The sequence below is a fragment of the Dermacentor andersoni genome, chromosome 3 (genome assembly GCF_023375885.2).
Source record: "Dermacentor andersoni chromosome 3, qqDerAnde1_hic_scaffold, whole genome shotgun sequence".
NCBI classification, from domain to species: Eukaryota; Metazoa; Arthropoda; class Arachnida; order Ixodida; family Ixodidae; genus Dermacentor; species Dermacentor andersoni.
The window spans coordinates 192,405,677-192,429,352 of NC_092816.1; the positions used below are offsets into that span (position 1 = coordinate 192,405,677).

At 46.0% G+C, this 23,676-nt stretch overlaps 1 protein-coding gene, 1 long non-coding RNA gene and 1 pseudogene across 3 annotated transcripts in view; 2 read left to right on the forward strand and 1 right to left on the reverse strand.

Moving 5' to 3' along the window:
- LOC126524404 (focadhesin) overlaps positions 1 to 23,676 on the forward strand; it is a 392,101-nt gene that overhangs the window by 52,203 nt on the left and 316,222 nt on the right. For both annotated transcript variants that reach the window (XM_050172727.3, XM_050172728.3), the window contains exons 4-6: positions 748 to 846; positions 20,238 to 20,333; positions 20,401 to 20,560. In XM_050172727.3, the coding sequence (XP_050028684.1) occupies positions 748 to 846; positions 20,238 to 20,333; positions 20,401 to 20,560 (355 nt within the window). The remainder of the gene's footprint in view (positions 1 to 747; positions 847 to 20,237; positions 20,334 to 20,400; positions 20,561 to 23,676) is intronic.
- LOC140216807 (uncharacterized) lies at positions 3,278 to 23,506 on the reverse strand. Its single transcript, XR_011893504.1, has 3 exons — positions 23,372 to 23,506; positions 22,374 to 22,415; positions 3,278 to 3,577 (listed from the first exon to the last, which is right to left on the reverse strand). It is a non-coding gene; the product is annotated as an uncharacterized lncRNA (long non-coding RNA).
- LOC140216806 (uncharacterized) lies at positions 14,292 to 16,261 on the forward strand (annotated as a pseudogene).

A 23,676-nucleotide genomic window follows, 5' to 3' on the forward strand; every position in this document is an offset into this window, starting at 1 on the left:
CTCATGCATCCTTTTCTCAGGAAAATGAGGCTCCCCTTCCCCCTCCCCTTCCCCATAACTTCGGATTCGCCTCGGGCCCCGCAGCCCCACCTCCCCCATAGTCAGTGCCTATGCCTTTGCATTCCCACTCGTAAGCAGTCTAAAGTGCAGCCAACATTTTTTTTTTTTTTTTGTTGGTGCCTACCTCAGCACTTGTTGAAAGCTCCTGACAGCTGCTAGGATTTCAAAACATTCACAGATGGAAAGCTTCATGAGCTTTGGTGGCTCTGTGAACTGGTGATGAGACGGTCAGAAGGTCTTACCTGTATTCTAGAACTGGTACAGCGCAACATACAAAGGAATAAACAAGCTGAGCCGGCCAGATAAAGGAACAGAGCGCTGTGTTACCAACTCGCCCAATCCTCAACCCTAGTGAACTTACCTGTAAAGCAGTTGTCCTTGTAGTTTTTAATTTTCATTCAGTGGTGCTGATCTGAAAATGCCATGGAAGCACTTGTACTCTGTGCTCTTGCCTGTGCACAGCAGTCAAGACATACGTGTTTTCATCTGCGTGTCAATTTAGATGGCCTGCGAATTTAATGGGTCGGCACATGTCAGGACTGCAGCGGGGATTAGAGTCATGTTGAGTGCTGCAATCATATCAGCAGGCGTGTATTTAATTGCATGGCCATGCGTCCCATGGTGCAAATATGAGCTGAAGATTTGCCTTGTGCCCAGTGGGTGGCTCTTGTTTGGTTTGCACTGCAGGCAGCCGAGTGGTGCAGTCGCGGCTATGGGTCGACTGCTGACCCTGCACATGCATGGAGAGCTCCAGGCTGGTGCCTACCACTGCCCCTTTGCACTCCGGTAGGTGGTTGGTCTACTGCCAACATTTATTTTAAAATAAAATATTTTTAGAGCTTGTTTATGATTGTCATATTGACACTTAAAACCTTTGTATATTATAAGGCAATAGCAATAAGGACCCCATGTCGCAGAAAATCCGGCGTCAGTGTATGGCCTCCAGCGTCGGATGTCATTTTGGCAAAAAGAATTTCGAACCATGCATACCCAAGCATGCAGGCCCTCCATGTGGCACAAGGAAGTTGCTGAAATAATTCAATTTCTCAAGGTAAAATGCGTAGAAAAATCGTAAAGTACAACTCACACACAATCTACAGACATGATAGCATCGGACTGTAATTTGTATATATGAGAAAACACAATTCTATTACACAATAAGCAAAAAAAGGAAAAAAAGACCCACAAACCACTTTTTCTGCATTTCTACTTTTCATAGAGCGGCGATGACCTCCCAGATTTGCCCGCACAAATCTCAAAGGCTGTAAAGCAGCGCGCCCAGTCCCTTGCAACAGTTACAGAAGGCGCTCGCCTCGGCCACATCGCAGCCCCCCACAAGAGGCCACCTTTCTAACAGAAAGCTCGCCTTTGTGCATAGCGTTCGCCACCAGCATTTCCCAGTAAACATTACGGTTACATAAGCTGCAGTTGCCGGGAAGCATGAGATAGCAGTCAGGGACCTTTGAACGCTATGGCTTTTCACTCTTAAAGACGAAGCTTAAGCATCCTCTAAATTTTTTCATTTATGTCTGCTTCAGAGTAAATCTATTTGAAATGTGCAAAAAGTCATTTCAAAAGAATACAAATTCTATCGGTACTAATGATGCACTTCTTTCTCATCTGTGTACTATCATCATCGTTACCATATGTTTGTCTTTATTCTTCATTGCCTATGTGTGATCATCATCAGATAGTGATCACAGACAAATCTGTGAATGCAGGATCATATCCTGACTGATGCGGCTGCATTTTGATGGGGGTGAAATGCAAAAATGCCCATGTTCTGTGCATTGACTGCATGTTACTGTTATCCAAAATTAATCTGGAGCCCCCCACTACAGCGTGCGTCATAATCATGTTGTGGTTTTTGCCACAGCATCTGAACAGGGCAAAGTCTGCATAATAAACTGTCAAGATTTGAGTAACAAAACAATTTTTTAGTATATTTATCTGGGGTGTCTGCGCCAGCAGGCATTCGGTGTGTTGCAACACCATGTACTCAAGCACACGTGGGTTGGACCCTTCCATGTGCAGCAGTGCGCAGCTTAGCCATGTCCAGGGAAAGGGTATCTTGGGGGTAGAGCTGAAGCTGGATGTTCGTACTTTTATAACCCGTTGGCGGAGGCAACACACCTCTTTGGCCTCCCCTAGACGGCATGCCAGGGCTGACCCACGCAGGGGAAATTGGTAGTTGCCTTTTCCTGTCCTGCTCTCCAATCTTCGTCTTTCTCTCTCACTTTGAATCTTTTGTGTCCTCTATTTCCTTTTACTTCCAATTTCCTAAGCAGCAAGGGTTAACCTTGTGTGGTTAGCCAACCTTGTGTAAACCATAATTGGTTATAGTAGTGTCGTACAGCTGACGTACACAGGACCTGCCCTTTCAAGGTCCTGCAGCGTTGCCTCGTTGGACTTCATGGTGGGTGGCTGGTGGTGCTGCTGAATTTATTATGTGTATCCATGGGAACTTCCTTTCCCCACTTCCTGATCGCCCTCAGAAACGAGGGCGCACCGCAGAAGTCTTTCAATTTTTTGCTAACCGAACACAAAACTTTTCCCGTTTTCACATAATCCGTTCTCACAAACCTGAAGAGACGGTGAGAATGATCTCACGCTTTGTCATCTCGAAATCTCTAACTGAAGTTTTCGGTCCTGGTTATAAAGCATTGAAAATGGCAAGCGGTGATTTGATTCTGGAGCTCCACGATCAGAAACATGAAAAACTGCGCAATCTTGTGTCCTTCAGGGGTGTTCTGGTAGCAGTGACCCTACACCGTACAATGAATACCACCCGTGGCATTGTCTCTGATGCTGATCTCATATAATTGTCCGAAACTGAACTTCTAGAGGGTTGGAATAGATCAGAATGTGATCAGTGTTAAGCTAATTAAAGGGAGGCGGGATGGAAAAAAATCAATACCAAATACCTAATACTTACATTTAGCTCAAGCAGCCTGCCCGACACTATTGAGGCAGGATATGGGGAGATCCAGGTGAGTCTGTATGTCCCCAATCCCCCCGCAATGCTTTAAGTGCCAGCAATTCGGCCATAGTTCACAGAACTGCGGAGGCCGGCATACTTGTGCAAAATGTGGTGCAAATGAACACCTCTCTGAATCATGTGAAAACTCCCTCCACTGTGTGAACTGTGATGGAGGACATGCTGCGTATTCTTGGTCATGCCCATCCTGGAAAAAGAAAAGGAATTGTGACAATAAAAGTAAAACAAAATATATAATTCAAGGAGCCACACAGACAGGTGTCCTACAGGGCCAAAGTCTGTTTTGCTGAAGTGGCGCATCAGGGTGCAGCATCACAACAGCGCCCAGCGACTGTCCGGCCCACACAGTGCGAGCTGGCCGTGACGCCTTCCACCCCCTCAGCGGCTGCAGCTACTGTTGCTGTGCTGTCTCGGAAGAAGGGGCCATTGACCTCCAGGCTGGTGGCCGCAAAGGTCTCGTCCCCCGAGACAAGGCTTTCACATCAAACACAGCACTCGCAAGAGCGGGTGTCCAGCGCCCTGCAAAAGACGATAGACACGAACTGCCCATCGCACTACACACACATTTTCCTGCAGTTCAAAGAAAATTCGGAGCGACAGCACCTTGAACGCAAATGTGGAAAAAATGAAGCGTACAATCGCCTGTTCAGCTTCGCTGAACTTTAGGCATCTCTCAATTGTTGCAAAGACACGGTACCAGGTAGTGATCACACCATTTGTGAAATGATCAAACAATTATACACTCAGAAACTCTCATAACACTTCTATGTCGTTTCATTGCTTTGTGGGCAGCTGGATACATTACATCTGCTTGGAAAGAAGCTGTTATTATCCCCATACTTAAACAAAGGAAGTACCCGTCTCTAGCCAGCAGTTACAGACCAATAGCTCTAACAAGCTGTCTTTGCAAGCTCTTCAAAAAAGTACCGGCGCCTACTTTGTTTCTTAGAAAATTACAAAATACTAGACCCGTTCCAGTGTGGCTTTCGAGAAGGTAGGTCGACGACAGACCACCTTGTTCGCATTGAGGACAACATCAGGGATGCCTTTATACATAAACAGTTCCTTCTTTCAGTGTTTATCGACCTGGAGAAGGCATACGATATGACAGGGGGGGGGGGGGGGGGTTTCGGTATTCTTTGGGACCTTTCTGCTATGGGTGTCCATGGCAACATGCTGAACACAATTGAAAGCTTCATTGCACTTTTCATGTAAGAGTGGGCAACAGTTTGTCTAGAAGAGAGAGAGAGAGAGGCAAAGGAAAGACAGGGAGGTTAACCAAGAAGATTCACCCCAATGACTGGTGTGCTGCAAGTAGGCATGCTTAGTTGCATACTCTTTGTCCTAAAAATGAATTCACTTCATACAGTCATTCCACGCACCATGTTTTATTCTCTATATGTCGACAATGTGTAGATAGGCTTTAAGTTATGGAATAACACTATCTGCAAATGCCACCTCCAGCTTGGCGTAAACAAGTTACCGTATTTATTTGAATCTAGGCCGATAGTTTTTTTCAAATAATCATATTCCAAACTCTAGGGTCGGCTTAGATTCAAGGATATTAAAAAACACTCCAGTCTTTAATTGAAACTGCTAAATGTGGTGCATAGGTAGCACCATCTAGAAAAGTCAGTATCGCAGCTGCTATAGCCGTGCCAGTAGCCAACCATACACAAGCGAGGTCGCCATTTTGACCTGTGTCGTGTCGGCCGTATCGGTGTGCGGTGTGGTGTTATCGCGATGGCACCAAGCAGGAGGTGCCACTACAGTGCCGCTTTCAAGCGAAAAGTTGTGATAGCCGCAAAGGCACCGTCGAACCTTCAAGCCGGGCGGGACTTTGGCATCGAAGAGAAAAACGTCCGTCAGTTGGAGGGGACAACGACAGCAGCTTTTTTCGTGCGCCGCAACGAGGATGGCATTTAGCAGACCAAAGAAAGGCAGTCACCATGAAGTGGAGACAGTGTTGACCGACTTTGTTCGGTTGCAGAGAGCAGCTGCCCTTCCAGTGACAACAGAAGTGCTCCAAGCGAAAGCTAGGGAACTTTCGAGGGAGCGAGGCCTAACGCCAAAGGATTTCAAAGCCAGCCGGGGCTGGCTTCAGAAATTCACGAAGCGCTTCAGCTTCAGCCTCCGACGTTGCACTTCACTCACCCAGAAGCTGCCAAGCGATTTCGAAGAAAAGCTGATAGCTTGTAGCACTACATGCTGCGAAAGAGAGAAGCGGCAGGCTACAACCTTGGGCAAATCGGCAACGCTGACCAGACGGCTGTGTATTTTGATATGCCAGTGGCGTACACTGTGAATGTTGTATACGACACAATCACCTGTGAACAATCTTACTGGAACTGTGATGTATTTTGGTAGATCCTTTATGAAAACCAGGGACAAGAGGGTGCCCAAAACACTTCCTTGAGGCACACCTGAGACCACTGGGGAAAGAGTCGATTCAAAACCTCCAATGTCGGCAAACTGTTTGCAAGAGGTGAGGTAAGAAGAAAACGAGTTTGTTATTTTGGGGTTTCTGAAAATAGCGTTATCTTCGGGGTCGGCCCTTATATGGAGAGTGCTTAACGCCTGCTTCACTTTTGCCACAGGTCAGCCTGTTATTGCACTATCTTTCGGATCGGTCTACGTATGGGGAGTGCTTAATGCCTGCTTCACCTACGCCGCGGGTCAGCCCGGCATTGGACTATCTTGTGGATCTGACCATGTATGGGGAGTTTTGTGTCTACACATGGACATGATCCTGGGGGACCTAGTTCTTAACAGCTTTGTTGTAAAATGAGTTACGTCTTTGTGTTCCTTAATGACAATGATGAACGTGTGAGCAATAACACACGCACATTTACGTGGTGGCGCCGAGGGGCGCCAGCCAGCCAGCCAGCAGTGGAAGAAGACGATGACGCTGGAGCCAATCCTGATGATGATAGTTTTGTGTCTACACATAGACACGATCCTGGGGGAACTAGCCCTTAACAGTTTCGCTGTAAAAAAAAATATAAATAAATAAAATGGGGTGGATATTTGGCCCTCTCTCAAATGGCAAGGTCGTCATTTGTGTGTCGCGCCATAATGCCTGTCATTATGTGCGCTAAGTTGCCATGTACACATCGTCAAGGACTTGCGAGTTCATGACGCTGCGCGAGCTTTATGAGTGATGAAACTGACGGAGACTACGTGCTATGGGGCTTTGGTGCCAGCGTGCAGAGAGCTGCAAGAAAAACAAAACAAAATAGAAAATAAATATCCAAGAACAGAAGTCCACGGGGGACTAGAGAGAAAAAAGAAGGAGGAGGGGAACGAAAGAGACACGTAGGCAGATGGGATTTGGTGGAAAACGGCCTGGGGTGCGGAGCTTTACGCTCGTTAGGCCACAAGGACCCCAGCGTACAAGGCCTTCACCCAGCCGCATCGAAGCTTCCCCGATGGCCTGGTGTCTACCTGGCATGATGTAAGCAGGGATCGTTCGAGGAAGGCTACTGGGGTGCAGAGGCGCGGGCTTGACGGACTCCTGGACCTGGGCTCGCAGAGACCTCCACCCAGACACATTGTGGTTTCCTGACGACCTGTGGTGTCTCTCCTGGTGTTGCGGAAATGGGGTGGCATTTCGACAGCTGCACGGCTTGGCCATTCTCGAGCGTCTGCAAGCATCACTGTGCTGCCTACGCGGTCTGGGCTTCTAATCAGGATAGAGAAACAACTGGTGAACTTCTTTCCACAGTTTTGATGAGATGAACTCGGAATGTTTAGTTAACTCTGTACATTTGCCAGGGCTGCGTTAAGCCACAAGTTTTGACCTTGTGCAATTTCTCGCATGCCCTCTGGTTGCACTTCCACACTGTGATTCCCTCCCTGTCAATACGTTGGGATTTTGTAGACTCAGTGTCATAACGCTGTTTACCACTGCTTTGATTTCTGTTTTGTAAAGTGTGATTTTTGTGTGTCTTAAGTTGCAGCTTGCTTTGTTCATTTCTGAAACTAAGGCAACACCTCGGCCTGTTAAATAAGACACGAACCAATTCATTACAATGCCCCAGCTGCACCAGCGGCAAAATGTGCGCCGTACGGGGGGATCGGTCCTGGGCTGATTTTTCGTGGCTCGCTGCAGCGGCAAGCGAGCCGCGAGTGGAGGAGACCAATAAGAGTGGCCCCTGTAGTGACGTATGCGCAGGAAACTGCTATCATGTGGACCCACCCGACCACTCTATTCATACTCGTGTCATCCAGCACCTCATACAACACCAAGTACCTGCTTCTCCTTGTCTTTTGAACATGGTGACGCCGCAACAGAAGGGAGCACACCAACATGATTATGATCAGCGGCAACAACTTTGTCACCTTAATAAGACATGACTCGCATTAAAAATGCCGGACGAAGAAGCTAAACACAGTGCCAATGTGTCAGCAGACAAACGAAAAGCCATGTGAGCATGCAGAGGGAAGCAGCAGCGGAGGCCCAGTCGTGGCCTTGGCAACTCCGCTGCTTCGGTGGCAGAGGTAATTAGTGCCATCCAGCAAGCTGACGGGAGAGCAAATCCTCTTCCCTTCCGCCCTTCCTCAAAACCACGTTCCCCTCACCCTCTTTCTCAGCTCCCTTATAACTCCCTCATCTTCAATGGTCTCCACGCGTGCCTGCCTCCATGCCAGTGCTGCAAGCCCTGCCGGCCCGGTGCCAGCTTAGCCCGTTCCTTGAAGTTTCGTTTTCAGCCATTATCGGGAAGTGAGCGCTGGCCGGTGTGAGCAGTTTCGTGGTCCTCGCCTGCTGTGTGCTTGCGCACCGCAATATTTCATGACTCGCACTGTTCGTGCATCGTGCTATGGTGCACAAATACTTCAAAAACAAGTCCTTCTTTTAATTCGAACTTCTTTTATTTTGAGCAAATTTTCAGGCCCCTTTGAGATCGAATTATTGAGATTTGACTGTATATGTCGATAATGTGCAGATGGGATTTAAGTGTTGTAACCTTGCAATATGCGAGCATCAAGCTCAGCTTGGACTGAACAAACTGTTAAAATGGGCAAATAAAAATGGCTTTAAGCTAAACTCCCTCAAAAGCTCCTGTGTACATTTCTCTAGCAATACAGGCCTTATACAAGATCCTGATATGGTGCATGGACAACACGTACCAATTAACTCTGAAAATGAAGTTTCAGGCACTATACTTAACTCAAAACTAACCTTCATTCCTCATATCAAGTATGTCAAAGTTAAATGCCTGAAAACAATGAACACTCCGTAAATACTGTCACACACAACGTGGGGTAGTGACAGGAAATGCCTCATAAACTTCTACAGGAGCCTTGTACGATCGCTGTTAGACTACAGTGCTGAAGTGTATCACTCTGCTAGTCCCACTGCTCTCAAGATGCTGGCCCTTGTGCATCATCTTGGTGTCCTATGAAGTGACCATTTTACTGTATTACTCAAGCTAGTAGAGCAGCATGATCATCCACCACATATGCCGTGATGGAAATTAGCAATGGCTGATTGGAAGCAGTTTAATAAATCAACTTATTTAAAACAAGATTTCATCAATGATTTTAGTATATGTGACGCAGTATTTTCCAGCTTTTATTGTCTTTGCAGCAGAGAAGTGCATTTCTCAAACAAATGGTCGTTCATATAAATGACGTGTTCCATAGTCGAATGACGAGTGCAGACAGGCATGGAAGAAGCAAAACAAGGCATGGAACACACTGCGTTGAACACCAACTGCAGAAAATCTCGTAGAATTCAAGGGGGGACGTGGCCTTTGAAAACCGAAAAATCACGAAAAAGTCTATTTTTGGGAAACCACATATTCGGGCAGTATGTCTTACGAAATACAATTTTTGTAAATATCAACGTCTAATTCATCACAAAACTATTTCGAATAAAGTTTATGATGAGCCGCAGCAGCCCTCGAGTGGCTAGCGAGCGCTCAAAATACCCCTACTTGGCGCGAATGCCATTTCTCCAACGCTCCCTTGAGCGCCGCCATTTTGGTGTTGTTTCGTTTGTGCATTCTTGTGCTTTTTCTTCCCCGCCACCCGCGGCAGCGGCAGCATAGGAGAGGCGTAGATCGCTCATGATTGGAGGGCTCGCAAGAGCTTTCAAGTTTCCCGTGGCTAAGACGCGAAGCTGAGATTGGGTGAAGCGCGTGCTCCTCAAGGACGCAGGGGAGCCCGCGACTCCCATTGGCTGCTGCGTGTGATTACTTAGTGGTCTCCTGCATAATGCGCCCAGCGTCATCTGCTTTGGCTCCTCCATCGCCGGTGCCCTGTGTGTGTGTGTTCCGCTTGCCATCGTCTATCTTTGCACCCATTCACATATTCTCCAAGTTTTTGCCGTCTTTACGAGACGATTTTCAACTGTCTTTACAAGACCATTGTTGCGTTTAGCTTACCGATTGTTGTGCGGTTGGCCACGATGTGCCCAAAGAAGCTCAACATGCTACACGCACACAGTGCAAGGAAGCGTTCTATGAAGCTCGCCCGCATGGCGAAGCTTGCCACTCGCTCGCATGCCGACGATGATCACACCGATGGTTCCTGTGGGGCAGCTTCTGCTTCATCTACGCAAGAGCGCGGTTGTGTCGATGCTTCTAGCAATGTGACTCCTGCTCCGCCGGCGCAAGAATTTCTCATGACGAGTCCGCCTGGTGTCTCGTGCTCATCGACAGCGGCTTCCACACCCTCTCTGCCTCAGACAGTGCGATTGGGTCATTCGCTGTGCACTTCAATACACGTTTCGTGACGTGCGAGGAGAAAGAGGCAGCGGATAAAAAACGTGCTGCTGTGCACAGTGGCGTAGCCAGAAATTTCGTTTGGGGGGGGGCTCACAATGCAACTCGGCCTCCTCCTAAGAGGAAACATTAGGTCGGATGCTCCTATCTAAATACATGTACAAGGAGAATTCGTTTTTCTCGGCAACCACTTCACCAAATTTGATGAGGTTTGTTGCATTTAAAAGAAAAACTTAAATTCTAGTGATTGTTTGTTTCGAATTTTCGATTTAGATCCTCAATATTTTATTGAAAAGTGGCAAAAATCGAAAATTTTCAGAAAACGAAACAATGAAGTTTACAACTCTGTAAATAAGCAATGAAAATTGCTATCACAATTCTGTGAATTGTACATAATAGTACATCTACAGCGGACAAAACTGATGTTACACATGAGTCTCAAGAAATTATGTCTTATGGAAATACGGCTTTTGCTGAACCCTTGTACATAACATAACCAATTCACATAAGATACAGATAGACAAATCAAATTTGTCCGCTTTGAATGGTGTAATGGAAGCCGTTTACAGAACCGCATTATCTGTTCTTGATGCAGAGCTATTAATTTGTAAACTTTGTGCTTTATATTTTCGAAGTTTCGAATTTTTCAAACTATTTTAAACAAAGTTCGGGCCTTAAATCGAAATTCCGCGTCCAAAAGACACTAGAATTTAACTTACTTTCTCAAACGCAACAAATTTCGTTAAAAGCGATTCAGGAGTTATCTCAGAAAAGCGTTTCTGCGCTTTACATGTATCTGAATAGGCCGCGTCGGAGTTGGGCCCGAGCTAAAGCTTCCCCTTAAACAATTTGTCTAGGGATTAAATACATGAATAATAACTGCATTGCCATTGCCAAAAATGCTGCAAACGAATTCTTGAACGCTACGCACTGTCAATACAAGTAAAATATGTATTTTTTTCATAAAATATTATACTCGTATGTGCCAAAAATTGTGCCCAACATAACTGATGTCAATGCTTCCATGTTTTTTGTCTATTTACTAAGTAAAGAAAATATCACACAAACTTTAGAATCACATTAGTTCGAAACCAGCAAAGCAGTGCATGCCGCTGATATGAAAAATGTAAAGGCCATGAAATGAACAAGTTGAGGACAAAAAGGTAATGAAACTTTGTCATTCAAGATCCTTGTTTACATTCTTGTACATTTGCAACGGCCAGTGAAAAATCTCAATGACGCTGTCATTTGTTCCAATGTTGCACCGAAATTATAGTTGCAACAGAGAGCACGTACAAAAAGCAGGAGTTCTGCAGAATATACGAGGGCGAGTCAAATGAAAGTGAGCCAATGCGAATATATGACAAACGGGCTGCTTTATTTAAAAGTAGCCTCCGTGAGCATTTAGACATTTGTCCCATTGACCAACGAGCCACGTAATTCCCGTCTCATAAAGCTCCTTGGGTTGTTGCTTCAAAACGTCTGCAACTGACTTTCACGTCATCGTCCGAGACGAAGCTGGTTCCCTTGAGCTGTTTTTTCGATTGCCCCAAAATGTGGAAGTCTCAAGGCGACAGGTCTGAGCTGTATGGCGGATGTTGCAGCGTTTCCCGCTTGAACTTTGCCAGTTTTTTATTAACCACATCAGCGATGTGGGGACGGGCATTGCCGTGGAACAAGATGACCCCTATCGTCAATTTTTCACGTAGTTTGTTCTTGATTGCGACACGCAGCCGATCCGGCGTTTCACAATATCGGAAACAATTGATAGCCTCTCAAGATTCAGCACATTCTATCAGTAATGGCCCCTGACGATCCAAAAATAAAAGTCAGCAACACCTTTCCGGCGGAAATGACGGCCTTTGCTTTCTTTGGCGGTGGTGAATTCGAATGTTTCCCTTGTAAGCTTTGCCGCCGTGTTTCAGGCTCGTAGTAGTGGCATGATGGTTGGTCTCCGATCACAATTGCAGACAAGAAATCGTCGCCGTTATTGTGGTACTAGATCAGATGAGTAAAGGCAGCGCCGAACTTCTCCGTATTCTGGCGGTGGTTCAAAATCTTTGGCATCCATTGCGCACACAAGAGCTGATAACCGAGATGTTCATGAATTATGGCGTGAACGGTGACGATGAACCGAACCATGACTGATGTTCACACGCTCTGCCAGTTCATCGATGCTTATCCTCCGTTCTTGTGTCATCAGCTCATCAGCCTTTGCAATTTTGTTAGGGGTGATTGCACGATGCCTTTGGTCTGGTCTGGGATATCTTTTCAACTTTCACGTCCTTCTTTGAACCGTTTGTTCTAACGCTTCACATTGGCCAATGAAATGCAATGTTCAATGTACACGGCAGCCATACGGTGACTAATTTCTTTGTGGGAAACACCTTCAGCTGTCAAAAACCTCACGGCACCACGCTGCTCAACTTCTGCAGCGTCCATTACCTCACGCAACCATGTTCAACCCAATGTATGAGCGCATTAAAAAACATTTATCCTCACACCTGCGTGTCACCTTTGTAAATGAGAGATGCCTGTGTGCTACACGCTGGCCTTGCAGATAATGAACAGAACCATAATTGCGCAGGGTGGGTAGGCTCACTTTCATTTGACTCGCCCTCGTACATTAGAAATGTGAAGATACAATGGAATATACAAATGCGAAGGTACAGCTTGATAAAGGGCAAAAAAGTGCCACTGGAAACAAAGTTCACTGCACGTATGCACAAAACCTCGCCACAAGATATTTAAACATATGTATAAGTCTCCAATAAATCTACGTTTCTAAGAAAAATTCACGGTATATAATGGGTCAAACAAGGCAAATAAACACGTTGCACAATTGCAGATTCACAGAATCCTAGATTCCTCGCCCATTCCATCCACTTCCCCGATGTATCGTGCGTGACAGAAAGCGGCGCGCTTGCTCCTCGCTTTTCTCCTTTGCGCACACAAGACTGAGTCACCATCGTCGGCTGACCCATTTCACCTCCCCCCCTACGCTTTCACTCGCACATACAGCATGCGGCGCGCGGTCACGATGTTATCGCCCTTGGACTTAATGCGGAACATGAGGGCGACGGCGACGGCAGGAATGCGCCCAGAGTGTCCATATAATTGCTATCGCAATAATGTAATAAGAGTGTCCGGCAGCTGAAGCGTCCCATGGCCCATTACTTTCCGCAAAAGAAGTAACAAAATGGAAATTTTACCATGCGACAATTCGCTGCGCCGCAACAACGTTCTTTTTTTTTTCCTTTTGTGGGGCGGGGACGCCGTAGTGAAAAAAAAAAAAAAACGCAAAGGAAAGTATGTTGGTCACAAACGAAAGCCTACTTTGGGCAACTAATGTGGCTATTAAAGGAATATCTAAGAAAACACGAGACGCTTGGTCCACCAAGAACCATGCGCATATTGCTCGGTATCCTACACCGGCGAGACAAGACTTTCTGGAGAGGTTGCGCTCAAGCGAACGCGGTGCAATCCGTCGAGTACGCACAGTGAAGCGGCGAGCGACCATTGTTTCTTTTTCTGGTCTGCTAGCTAGAAAGCGTCCAAAACTCTTCCAGGCGAAAATGCACTCGACCATAGAAAACCGAACGCGCACTGAGGTGCACCACGCGGTGGTCGGGGCAACACGAGAAAAACGCATGCGCTCTGGCTGGCTCTGGCTGGCTCTGGCAGCCCGCGGGTAGGGGAGCGAGAACAAAAAAACTGAAGAGGCTCAATGTGTCCTCGCGATTAAAAGTCAAAGTAGAAAAAATAAATAAGAACGTAGTTACCTTGGCTGGATTTAGTGACTTCACTGGATGCTTTGGTGCAGGTGAAAAAAAATGTTGATGTTTCTTTATGTGACATAACGACACGAATGCACAACGCTTCGTCTCATCGGGCCTCGCTGCGGGCTTTGTCAACTTGTCTGATAGTGTGTTCATTTGGCTTGTCTTGTTGTATGGCCCGATGTACGACTTTGGAAAAGTTAATGAACCTTTGGCGTCAAATATTTATGGGAACATTAAACTTACAAAGTTCCGCAATTGAAGATCTACAGCACACGTTTGGAAATGTCAATGCACCTTTCACGTCAAAAGTTTATGAGAACTTTGTACCCATAAAGTTTCGGAATTGACATCCATGCGCTCCGTATATTCCATGATAGAGTGTAGATTCTGTGGCCTCTGCGAGATGCCGCGGCGAGCCCGTTCGCCATCAAAACGTCCTTTGAAGCTTTGTGCTCGGATGGGGCTGCTTGCGTTATGTGACTCCCGGTGCATGGGCGTTGCCGCGAAATCCAGCCCGAGCTCGCAATTTTTGCGGTGATATGGCTTTTCGAGCGTGAAAAAGACGTTCTAGACAAAATCCAGAATGATTTCCGCCGTCGGGGGTTGCTTTGGTCGGCGGTGCATGGACAGCACGAAAAAATTTCGGGGGGGGGGGGGGGGGCTGAAGCCCCATAAGCCCCCCTACTGGCTACGCCCCTGGCTGTGCAACGAGGACTTGGAGCTATGTCAGCGACGGAGCGAAAATTTCAAGCAATGGAGCACGATCCTGAAGCTGCCACCGCTACAAGTAAAGGCGAAAAATTTCTCCTTGTGCAAATGGATGCCCTAGGCGACCTGCTATCCGGGACCCCCTGCCAGCAGTGCTTCGCGACTTGGATGAAGGTTCAAGGAGGCGTCCAACTTGGACTTACAACAAAGCTTGAGCTGCTTTGTTTACATTGTGGAGTAGTTGCAAGCTCGTGGAGTTCTGCTCGTCAGGATGACTCAATGGCATTTGACGTGAATATAAGAGCCATTGTGGCAACAAAACACATAGGGAAGGGACAAACAGCCCTCAATGACTTTTAGCCAATGATGAACGTGTCCCATCGTGGCCTGCATCATAAGACTTTTCAGAAGCACTTGAAGAAATTCAGGGAACCGCAGACACAGTGCATAGACAAGTTCTATGCAGAATCTGCTTCTGCTGTGAAAACCACCTACAAGGAAATGGATTGATATTTCAGCAGGGATATCACAGTAAACTTTGATGGAACATGTTAGAAGCATGGCCATATGTCTCATATTTGAGTTGGTGCAATAATTGAATATCATACGGGCGTCATCTTGGATGCCATTGTTTTATCAAACCAGTGCCTTGGTTGCCAAGTAGGACCAAAGCCTGGAGACCCAGGCTACGCAAGCTGGCAGGAGCATCATGTGTGCCAGAAAAACACTGACTCTAAGTCTGGGAGGATGGAGGTTGAGGCAGCTGTCATCCTTTTCTCGCGTTCAATGCCACAGCACGACCTCCGTCACACAACACTCATGTCTGATGGAGATAGTGTCACCTTCTGTGCCCTTGTGCAAGAAAATGTTTATGGACTGGTCCCCAATTTGAAAGAGGAATGCCTGAACCATGTCCAGAAGAGGATGAGGGCAGCACTGTGCAACCTTGTGGAGAAAAGTGACAAGGCTTTAGGAGGGAAGGGCAGGCTGATAAAGGCCCTCATTGACAAGTTGACCGACTATTATGGCTGGGCTCTATGGAACAGTTCCAACGATGTGGCTGCAATGCAATGCGCAGTGATGGCATTGTACCTCCACGTGACATCGACAGATGAGGATCCTCACCATGACTTGTGCCCGGAGGGTGCAGACTCGTGGTATCATCATAACGCCAGCAAGAGTGATGGTGTGCCACCTCCGAAACATCGGTAAAATCTTCCAAGCTATGTTGCAGAAGCACTGCTACCTGTTTATGAGCGCCTCTCACAGGCTTCTCTTCTGCAACACTGCCTGGGAGCAAAGACGCAGAATGCATCAGAGTCTTTTCTCTCCGTGCTGTGGTCCCTGATGCCCAAAGAGCAGCATGCCTCGCTGATTGCTGTGGAGAAAGCACTGCATGAAGCAATTTTAAGATACAATGCTGGCTGCCACAGGGCCACCCAAGAGCTATGTTCATCAGTAGGGCTAACACCTGGCCATTCAACGGGCAGCCGAGAAAGATTCTCTGCACTTGAAAAAGGCCAAGAAACGATAGCAAGAGAAGGTGGAAAGGCGGCAAAAGAAGAGAGTGCCTAAGGACATCTCCAGTTATGCTGCAGGATCATTTTAGACCAATATATGTGCTCAAAACTTTTAAAGCTCATTTTCTTAAAATGACTTTATTGGCTGGTGAGGTGGCTTGTTCCAGCCATATCTCTGTAACCGCTCCTCAGATTTCCAGAAGTTTTTTTTTTTATTGTGTATCGGAATAAATTTCTGAGGTTGCAAGACAAGCCCATGTTTTATATATTGAGTCTGTGATTTGTGATATTTAATAAAAATTTGATTGATAAAATCTTAATCACCAGCACTAACTTCAGTGGTTTGCTAAAATTTTTCTGCACTGAAATTTTTAAAAAGGGCTATGTCCTGCCTTGAGGTATCCACCTCGGAATTATAGTGAATTTCACAGTTGCAGCACCTTTCTAAAATTCTCCAGGCCTGGAATGACAAAACCATGTGCACCATTCTGACATATTGCTGTAACTTGAGAACCAGTGAATATAACTACATGAAATTTTGTGGTTCTGATGCCTTTGCTATGGGTCTATCCTGAAAATTTCATTAAGATGTCTCAGTTGTGGGGATGCGTGACTCTCACGCCTCCCCTGAGATCTAGTTTTCCCGCATAGCTCGTCTCCTGCAGGGCGGCTTCGCCCGCCGCGTGGCCTGGCGCCTGCGGCGGTCCGAGTGGTTGAAGCGCAGTGCGAGAGATGGCGCTAGTGTTGCGCTGCGGCGGGGTTACTTTAGCGCCGGGAGACGGGCGCTTCCTCCTCTTTCCCGGCGGGTCGGCGCACGGCGTGAACGTCCCACGCGTGCGCGGTGAGCCAGGCTTCTGCGAGACCGCTTCGCGTGGCCGCCTTCGAACGTGTCACCGTTGGCGTGACTGAACATGCGAACGACCAGGCGTTGGGATCCAGCATGGGGCGAACATATTCGCTCGCAATGCGGTCGCGGTAAGTCGGACTTCTAGATTTGTCGCGCGCCCATCGGCATGTTTTGGGGATAGCAACTCGGCTAGCAGGCATTGATCTATGAAAGGTGCAATAAATGCCCTTGTGACTGTTTGCACTACTGTGTTGTCGTTCCTTTGTCCCAAGAGTACAAAGGAGAACCCTATATCTCCCACACAGTATACACAAAAGTTGGTATCCGAGGGTAGCCTCCCCCCTTAAACACATGAAATCCCAGGAAAGGTGGATGAGGCGACAGGCAAGGAGAATGAGTTGGAAGAGATTTCTCTCAAACATAAACTTCTACACATGGGAGGCGAAAGTTTGGAATGCACTTAGGAGGCTTAACGGACAGCAGACCCAATCATTACCCTTGGTCGACGATCAAGGGAATACCTTGGAAGAGCAAGCAGACGCACTTGGGGAGCACTTCGAGACTGTCTCTAGCTTGATTCATTATTCTATGCCATTCCTTAGATATAAAGAAATAACGTAACGTAATGCAGTAGATCGGAAATGCAGACCGAATTAATCCTATAACTGTCCTTTCAGTGTTGCCAAGCTGAAAGCCTCTTTAAACGCATGTCAGAGTTCTGCACCAAGAGCACACAGGATTGTGTATGACATGATCAAAGACTTGCACACAAATACACAAATAACACTTCTTGCACTTTTTAACACCATTTGGGGTTCTGGATACCGGCCTTCAATGCGGAGATAGGCTATTGTAGTTCTGATATTGAAACAAGGTAAAAATCCATCTTCATTTAATAGTTGCCATCCGATAACGCTTACAAGTTGTCTTTGCAAGCTATTTGAGAAAACGATAAATTGCCGTTTGTTACATTTCCTCGAATCTAACAAAATGCTTGACACTTGTCAGTGTAGCATTAGGGAAGGTCGCTCTACAACTGACCATCTATATACGCATAGAGTCACACATCCATGATCCCTTCACTCACAAGCAGTACTTCTCGTCCATATTTCTTGGTATGGAAAAGGCCTATGACACGACGTAGCGCTAAAGGATATTGCGATATTTGTCGGAGATCGGAATTTGCGAAAACATGCTTAATGTTATAGCAAGCTACTTATCAAATCGTATATTCCATGTCAGAATTGGAAATGCGCTCTCCAGGCCATTTCTCCAAGAAACGGGGAAGCCACAGGGTGGCGTGCTAAGCTGTACTGTTTTTATTGTCAAAAGGAATTCTTTACGCTCATCAATTTCAAGTTGATTATGTGCAGATAGGTTTCAATTCATGTAAGCTCGGAGTGCTTTCATCATTGGGCAAGTACTTGAATATCCCGGGGAAGTCTCCAATCATGTCCTGCATTACCTCAATTTCTCGATTATTAAAGCTCTGTTCGCGATAATATTGGCGCCTTAGAGATTACCGAGCACTAATCTACCACTTTAGCTTGACTTAATATTTGCCTTTAGTGTCTACTTACGCATGACCAAAGTTTTTAGAAATAATTTTTGATAATAAATTAAATTTCATCGCCAACATTAACATCGTAAAAACTAACGCAAACAAAGCACTTCACATCCTCAAGGTCCTATCACGTGAGCATTGGGGTGCCGACCAAACGTGCCTGTTGCGTATTTACCGCTCTAATGTGCGCCGCATTCTTGACTACGGCTACATAGTTTACGGGTTAGCAAGGTAGTCATACGTCAAACGTCTTGCTCCCACACACAATCAGGGCCTACGCTTAGCAGCTGGTGCATACAGGACCTAACCAGTAGAAAGCCTATATGCTGACAGTATCGAACCCTGTTTGGAGCATCGAAGAGCCTTGCTCACAATTTCATATGTACTCAGAGTCACAGCTCTACCTAATCAAGTATGCCACTATACCAACTAAACACATAGCGTGAAACCACTTATCCTTTGTTTCGGAGAAATGTGCTGAAACTACAGTGTTCCGAGTGAGGCTCTCAGTGTCGCCGAAAGACCGGACAGCCTCTGTGGTATGATTTTGCACATTTTTGTGATTTCACTCTTACACACCATAAGAAAAAAGAAACACTGCATGGACACATAATGCCAGATTTCTCAGAATTACAATACAATGACTACAACGAGTTTTACACTGACAGGTCCAAGACAAATGAACATGTCGGAAGTGCAGTCAAATGGGAACACTGGGAAAATTATCTTTAGCTGCCACAATTTGCTTTGGTTTTTACAGCTGAAGTATACACCCTGCTTATGGCTTTGAAAAAATTGTAACAGCAGATTATAAAAAAGCAGTTGTCTACACAGTTCACTTAATTTCCTCCATAGAAAATCGGAGTGTGAATCTCTTCTCGGTGGCATCATGAGAATGCATGGCGAAAGTGAAAATTATGGTAAATATATCCAACTATGTCGGGTTCCAAGCTGCGTCGGAATCCCGGGAAAGGAAAACGTGGACCCACATGCAGCAATGACGGCGTATGAAGGACTAACAGAAATAAATCTTTCATTCAAGGACAGTGTCTGGGTGGTTTGTGCTGTGATCACCTCAAAGTGGCCAAAGGCTTGGGACTGTCAAGTTAACAACAAACTACAAATAGTAAATCCCATACTGCAGGAGTGGAAGACATCAGGCCACCAGGAAAGTTTCATGGAAGTTATTCTATGTTACGTTTGTATTGGACACACGCATATCACACATTACATTTTATTGAAAAATGAACAAGCGGTTTGTAATGAATGCCAAGAACCTGTAACTATGAATCACATTTTAATAGCATGTCTGGCATGGGAGGAAAAAGACAGAAATATTCTTATGGACTTTAAAAAACACTAATGCCGCTTCATTCCTCCCTGGACCTAGTTGAAGAAGCACTTGTATCTCTAGATTGTATTTTTAAGTTTCTAGAAGAAACAGGTCTTAAACAAACTCTAACGTACTTTTTGTTGCTTGAAGCATTTTCATCAAATTATGTATTCTCATCCTGTGCATGGCCCATCATAGCCATAGCTGGTTTTGCATCGTTTGCTTGAAGCATTTTCATCAAATTATGTGTTCTCATCCTGTGCATGGCCCATCATAGCCATAGCTGGTTTTGCATCGTAAAATCCTACATAAATGACTATCTAATTAACTATCTGGCATGTGGTGTTTGTACCAGGTGTCAGCCATTGGCAGTATGATCATCTAGTCACAACTTGTAAATCAGGTTTTACTGAATATTAAACTAGATTAAAAACAAATACATGATGGCGCATGTTCTGTTGATGTTGAAGTCAGAGAAAGGCACTCTGATGAGCGCAGCCACTGGAAATGCCTGCCAATCTCTTTGTTGGAACACTCTTTCTTCTGTTCAATCTTTCGCTTATTGATGTCACTAGTCTGCCAATGGTTAAAGCCAGTGTTGCAGGGCATTTTGTTCAAATGCATTTTGTTGCATTCCCACCATGGTGTCTGTCAGCGAAGCAACCACGAATCGTGACAACGGTTGTCCTCTGTACAGGAGCCACCCACTGGTGCTGGTGCTTCGTGAACGACCGGACTGCTGGGATGTCGTGCTGCAGACTGTCCAGGAAGCACTGGATAATTGCACAACAGGGTATGAGGGGGGAGACCCATCAAGGAGGAACAGCGAAGTGAAGTGTCTTTCCATTGTCTGGCTGCAGGCAGGAGGAGGCCTTGCTGGAACTCTTGCGCCCTCTGCTGCTGCACTGTTTGGTTGGACCTGCCCAGCCCGCTGAACACAGGCAACTTCGACTGTGGCTCTGGCTCGCATTGGCTCAGCACTGGCCCCGATGGCTTGGGGCACTGCTCCTCTGGATGCCTGTGAGTGATTTGTCTGGGTAGCCACACGGTTTGGTGGTTGCGCTAGTCTCACAGCGTTGATTTGAAATCTGGCCATCTGTTGTGACAAACTTTTGCAAATTGCAAGATATGCGCTCCCAAATGAACAAGAAATCGAACTGCCATTAATTGAGTAGTTGCTACAATGTGCATTATAGAAGTGCTGTGCCAGTTGTGCCAAACTGCACTGTGAAGGAAATGCTGATACATGCTGTGCCAGATTGTCGTTTATGGCAGTATTGTGAATAATATCCGAATACAGTTGACTCTTGTTACAACGGACCCTGTTAATCTGAGAAAAAAACGTCTGTTTTATCCAAAGTCCGTAATGTTCAAGATGCCTCACTTCCAAAACGTTCGTCGTGATGTCTAACAACTTTATTGCAAAGAGTGACAAATGTCCAAAAGAATCAAGCAAACAAACAAGAAAGTCACAGTTTTGCCTGAAAGGCGAAGCATTGCTTGTGATAGCAAATTAAGCAAGATAAGTGGGGCAGCAGCGAGCGAATTCACCTTCCTGCTGTCTCTTGCTTCAGCGTGAACTAAACGTCGAAAGCACAGCGCATATGAAGCTACCGGCACTGGGCACACTTTTCCACATCGCAGATCGCTTTCAAATGGCAGCCGTGCCATAAGCAGCAGCCGCCGTAGTAGAACTCCCTTTCTCTCGCCTCTTCCCCCCCTCACCCCCGTGCCTCATGCTTGAAAGAAAACGGCACCCTCCTCTTGCGTGCGTGATCATCATCAGCCTGGTTACGCCCACTGCAGGGCAAAGGCCTCTCCCATGCTTCTCCAACTACCCCGGTCATGTACTAATTGCGGCCATGTCGTCCCTGCAAACTTCTTAATCTCATCCGCCCACCTAGCATTCTGCCGCCCCCTGCTACGCTTCCCTTCCCTTGGAATCCAGTCCGTAACCCTTAGTGACCATTGGTTATCTTCCCTCCTCATTATATGTCCTGCCCATGCCCATTTCTTTTTCTTGATTTCAACTAAGATGTCATTAACTCGTGTTTGTTCCCTCACCCAATCTGCTCTTTTCTTATCCCTTAATGTTACACCCATCATTCTCCTTTCCATAGCTCGTTGCGTCGTCCTCAATTTAAAACGCGTGCGTAATATTGAGCCGCAATCGTCGGCTGACCCTCGCAAGTCAGTTGCCAGCCCATGTCGACATGGCAAAAGTATGGTTTTATACACCCGATTTTTGAAAAAATTCTCGCTAATTTCGTCCACTGTAGCCGATAGTCCATTGTAGTGTGGTCCGTTAAAAGCAAACTTCGTTGCATTAATAAAATAGGTAGAACAAACTTAGGCAGAAATATGGTCCATTGTATCCGAAAGCCTGTTGTACGCGGGTCCGTTGTAACAAGCGCAGAGTGTAATTGAGCCGACAAAAAAAGGCAGTAAAAGTTAATGTAGCTTTTTACGATGCCAGCAGCATAAAGAATTGGCCTAATTTTGCACTCTGTTGCGCTTTGTTGAAATAGTCTCTACTTCAAATAATGTGATGGTTGTGGCCACAGGGGCACTTCACATTCACCTGTCACCAGTCTTATCGCACAGCCTGATGTGCGTCATGCATGATTTCGTTAGTTTGGAGCTATCTTCTGTGTCTGCAGTGTCTACACTGTTTCATCCACTAAGCGCACAAGCGTATAGTAGGTGAGTTCACGGTAATGCCCAATGGATTGCCCGTGCACCCGACCTCTGCTACTGTGGCTGCCAGGGCGCATGGTCTCATGTCAGGTCACCGAAGAGATGTCGGGTTCAAACATACAGACTGCAGGCATACCGTGGGCAACGTGCTGACTGGCCAGTGCCGATGCAGTTTCGCCTGAAACATTGATAGCAATAGCAAAACGTTAGACAACTGCACGAAGCAGAGCTTGTTGTTTTATTGGCCATATAAGTTGTAGTAAACAATAGCTTGCTGTTTTATTGGCCGTATAAATTGCAGTAAACAAACAATTGCTCAGTAGTTAACTTAACTAGCATGTCAAGTGCACATGGACAAACATAAACTGATCTCCGTCGATGACTGCAAACACTCACTGTCACAATGCTGGTGTGATGGAGAGCGGCAGCAGTGGCAAGCAAATTCCTCTTTCCGCTGCCTCTCTCTTCAACGAGGATATATTGCGGAATGCACCATCAGCTATGTCGAGGTGGCTAGCCTTCAAACTCGCCACCGATTGCCTCCAAGACAGGATGCATGCGGCTGCACTTAACTGTGCCATATGCCACCGCGGTGGGACTAGAAGAGGACACATAGATTAACTGGTCTTCTCCTACTGCCCTCTTGGCATGGGCTCGCCTCCCGCTCAGCGTGTTGCAGAGGGACAGACATGTCGCTGTAAGTAGAATAAGCTAGATGACCATGCACTGTGACTAGCACAAGCTTCAAGCGCATGAGCTTATCTTCGCACATTATAGAGCGCTTGCACAGGGTTATCATAGTATTAGGTGGCTATATGTATTCAACTTGGTTACTGAATGAAACACTTTAACAGATGAAATGGATATTAAAGCCAAGCACTACTTGGGGGGAATCAATAAACTTTTTATTGAAATACAGAATTCACTGTGAATTAGGACTATATCAGCATTTATCTTCATCTTGTTATATTGTAATTAGGAATAGAAGAGTACCGTATTTACTTGCATGATGATCGCACCCCTGAATTTTTCTATCAAAATTCTATTTTTTTCTTTCCCTCGTAATGATCGCACCCCGAACTTTCTGCAGCGATATGTCGTTTGCCAAGTCTAGCTGATGATGATCGTGCTTACCATCCGTCGAATGCTGCGCAAACGACTCTTCAAAGCTTACCGAACAGACTGCATGCACCAAACAGATTCTTAAGCAGATGCCCCATTTCATTCCCTTCATCACTTTCTGCACTTCAAGAATAAAAAAAAAGAAGATCTGCAACCAAACTTGCCTTGGCTTTATTATTTGTTGGCTTTATAATGGTTACCAATTTAATGATCTTATTCATTACTGATACCGATGAAGCTGTTTCAATGCATGTAATATACTCATGAGAAGAAAAAAAAATCGCGTTCGGCTTGCTTCGTCACTCGCCATTTTTGTT